This window comes from Argentina silus, assembly GCF_951799395.1.
Source record: "Argentina silus genome assembly, chromosome: 12".
Classification (NCBI taxonomy): Eukaryota; Metazoa; Chordata; class Actinopteri; order Argentiniformes; family Argentinidae; genus Argentina; species Argentina silus.
In genome coordinates this window covers 17,627,971-17,632,103 of record NC_139666.1, presented here as the reverse complement: position 1 = coordinate 17,632,103, position 4,133 = coordinate 17,627,971, and the positions used below count along the sequence as shown (strand labels likewise).

The following is a 4,133-nucleotide window of genomic DNA, read 5'->3' as shown; positions in this document are numbered from 1 at the left end:
GCATATACTATGTTTGTGTAGCTGTAAAACAGTGTATTGTGTAGCTGTCTCCTGTAAACCCAGGGCTGGGTGCTAAGTGTTGGTAGGGTGGACCCAAGTGCGGATGGATAACTCAAGACGGAATCGTCAAGAATATAGTCAAGGTAGACGAAGACACATTGATCCAGGAGGTCACGAAGGACATCGTTGACCAACGCCTGGAAGACTGAGTTGGCCAACCCGAAGGGCATGACGCGGTATTCGTAGTGCTCCCTGCTGGGTCTAGTTGTGTCGCTGTTTAGTCTGTAAACCCGGTCTGGGTCTGGGTCTGGGTCTGGGTCTGGGTCTGGGTCTGGGTCTGGGTCTGGGTCTGGGTCTGGGTCTTGGTCTGGGTCTCTATCTGTCTGTACAGGTTCCTCTCTAGGATCTCACACACATTCCTGCTCCAGGTGCTGTGTATTTTCCTTTCCACCCTCCATGAGTCCACCATGTAAACTTCACTGGCTGAATGCATACATTAACCAAATACTTCATAAAAGGTTTCATCTCTCCGATAAACAGCAGACGCATTTAAAGTGAAATATAGATATTTAAGCGCTTGTCTAGCGCTTGGGACAAAAATGTGGGAACGTTTGACTTTCAATGTATTTTCTGTCTCTAATTAATTTCAAGGAATCACCCGGTCAAACTGGAGATAAATAATCTGCATAAATCATACCATGTGGAATGACCTGCTTGTTTTTTCCACTCAGAGATGAAGCACTGCTGTTCGTCATTCAATTTCAAACACAGTTTATAGGGTTGAGACGTCCAGTGGTGGGGAGTAGTTCCACTACATGTAGCTAAACTATTAGTTTAACTCCATTTTGCTGTAGCTTGGTGGTAGTTAAACCCTATTCTTTAAATTCAATGCACTCTGTTGCATGTGAGCAGCATTTCAGTGTCAGATAAGGACAACATTTGTTATTGGCCTACAAACATGTTCTACAAAGTGTTTCAACAATCTGCTTCTTTGTGTAATAAATTACACATCTTGTTAACATTCAACTCCAGATTGATCTGTTCTTGCAGTCATGTTTCTATAATGGTCTTGTCGCATTATGACATTTTATTTATTTCCCAGGGAGCCGAGACAGACATGTGTAACACATGCATGTGTACAGTACACGTGTACAGTACACACACACACACACACACACACAAAACACAGAACACAGAAGGTAGGGGGGATGTAGTGGAGGAATCCATCCTGTATCACAAGGACTATATTTAGCACTGTCAGGTAGCCAGGTTCTCTCTCTATCTTTCTGTCTCTCTCTCTCTCTCTCTCTCTCACACACACACACACACACACACACACACACACACACACACACACACACACACACACACACACACACAGGTCAGCTTGTGTCATGGATCTACAGTATTTTTACATTCTCCAGGGCAACAAAAAGCTCCCTCAAAAACAAATGTATCTTCGAACTAACTTTGTACAGTGCACTTGAATACATGTAGAGCTTAGGAAGTTATGCAGTCGATGGTAAGCGCCGGAAATATTGTGAAATAGTTGCTACAAGCAAATCCCCTCCCCCCCCCCCCCACCCCCCCCCCCCCCCCCCCCCCCCCCCCCCCCCCCCCCCCCGAGTCTTAACACTCATGTATCAAAGTCACCGCACCTGTGTGCCTTTCGCGGAATTCAGCCAGGAAAAAAAAATATTTCCTTTCAAACAAAGCTGCATAGACACAAGGAAAGGAAAAACTAGTCGAGAAACAATGTATGTGGAAAGAGATGGGTTTTCTATGAAAACTTGGCCTCTCTTAGGATGCATGGAACTGAATGAGGAATGGTACACATACGTTACAATGAGCCCGTCCTACGATTTCTACCTCCACAAGGTCTCCCCTGTTAAAACTGGCAACTAGTTTTGATGGAATAAAGTCTTTTGTCTTTCCTTGTTGTAATGCACCTGAACCTTGCACCAGTCCAGCAGGCTTCAGTCTGGTCTCTCGAGGGGAGAGGAGGAGGAGAGGAGAGGAGAGGAGAGGAGAGGAGAGGAGAGGAGAGGAGAGGAGAGGAGAGCAGAGCAGAGCAGAGCAGAGCAGAACGAATAGAGTCTGTGGACACAGCACCTCTCAGAGACTTGAGGTTTGCAGACATGGTCCATAGCAACTACAGTTCCACACATAGCAGTTTACCCTGGCTGAGCCATGCTTTGAGTAATGAGTTGAGTTCCACTTACAGCGCTACTGTTTGAAGTGTAGCCCTCAGTCACTGTGTGCTTAATGTTATGGCTGGATCGCCCCCGGTAACAGTCCCCGCCGCGTCACGGGCACACATCGGAGCGGATACACAAAGCGTCACAGTGTCACTCGGATGTAGACCAGACTGTTTGCTGATGACTCCGCTCTTGAGAGAGTGCCCGCTTTGGGATTTTGCCTAAATTGGTTAATTTGTTGCTACCGAAGCAGGGCTTCCCAATCCAAATAAACAGGTGTCAGACTCCAGCAGACGTCAGGGCCACCGCCCACAACCTCTAGTGCAGACTTGTGTAGGAAGGAAAAGCCAGGATAAACAGTTTTTTGTGTCACGCATGTAGTATTGTCTTTGTGTCATTTGTGTCTATAACACACACACACACACACACATACACACACACACACACACACACACACACATACACACACACACACACACACACACACACACACACACACACACACACACACACTCACCCTCTCTTTAAACAGACATAATTCACTTGCTGAGGAAGAGAAGTGTATCTGAGACCAGACATCTGGTCTTTTGTGGTCTGTTCTGGTGTTCAGGTGCTACTATGGTGTGTTACTGTAGCAGTCAGTGAGGTCTGGCATCTCCTCTGGTGGTGTGGTTTCTGTGTTGGTATTTGAAGAGTGAAGGGGAGTCAGGAAATGGTTGTGGTTTTGGCTGGTGCTAGCTAGCTAGCGCTCTGGCTGGCCAGGCAGGACACTACTCACACTGTTTACAACAGCTGAGAACCATAGAGGATTTTTGGCATGGATAAAGCCGCAGTAATTTTGCCATGAATCATTCATCCAAAAGATGTTTTATCCAATGTGTTTCGCACTGACTTTATATCCAACATCTGAACGAGATCAACATGAAATAACAAGGACAGAAAGTGAGAGCAAGAGAGCAAGACAGGTTTAGTTCTCTAAATACACATTTGTTATGATTTCATGGACAAACAGAGAGGCTCGTCTAGCAGGGTGTGTTGACATGCCATGGTACAAATAAACAATGGGATTGTAACAGTTAGATTGATGTACTCTTGGTTTTGTTTGACACAGAATTGTTAGTATTTCATTGTAAACCTTTACAGAACAGAAATCAAGGGCTTTGTCAATCAGTGTTAGCGTCACCATCAATGTGTGGCTCAGTTGGTAGAGCATGGCGCTAATGATGCTTAGGTTGTGGGTTTGATTCCTGCTGGGACCATATATACTGAAATGTATGCTTTCACTGCAATGTAAAGCATCAGCTAAATGGCATATATTATATATATATATATATATATATATATATATATATATACATGACAACTGCCGTAGATTGTTAACTACCATAAATTGCCGACTGCCAACTGCCATGGAGTTGCACTGTAACTGGCATAGAGCTCTGCTGTAGATTCCACAGTGTGCGGGTGTAGCATTATACAGTGAATTAACATGAATGAATTTACATGAATCAATGTCAGACGGTGACACGAACGGATGATAGATTCATGCATTGTAAAGCACAACTCGGTTGCTTTCAAGTTCCAAGTTGACGTTTTTCGAACAGAAATCTGGGGTCCACATTTCCCCCAGGTGAATTATATGTGGCATGCCGGCCTGCCATGTTGCATGCCTTATTGTGATATTTAATGATGTTGACAGTTCGAGTAGGGTAGAATAACACAGGGTTATACAGTGGGTTGGCTAATATGTGGGTAATATATTGAGACTGTACACACTATGCACTACTGTTCTTTCTCTGTCTCTCAGACATGCCTATGAGTTGGTTGCCAACATTTACAGTCATTATACAGATTACTTCAGTGTGTTTTCAGCCACAAGGCAGACATATTAAGTAGTGCCTGTGAAAATCCACGTCTGGTTGATATAAGCCATTC

At 44.6% G+C, this 4,133-nt stretch overlaps 1 protein-coding gene across 1 annotated transcript in view; it reads right to left on the bottom strand.

Annotated features, from left to right (window-relative positions):
- Positions 1-2,140, bottom strand: part of dcbld2 (discoidin, CUB and LCCL domain containing 2) — a gene marked incomplete at its 5' end in the record, with an annotated part of 12,919 nt that extends 10,779 nt beyond the window's left edge. Inside the window, 2 exons of the mRNA XM_083682625.1 lie at positions 176-313; positions 2,113-2,140. Coding sequence (XP_083538751.1) covers positions 176-313; positions 2,113-2,140 — 166 coding nt within the window. The remainder of the gene's footprint in view (positions 1-175; positions 314-2,112) is intronic.
- Positions 2,141-4,133: the final 1,993 nt, after the last annotated feature.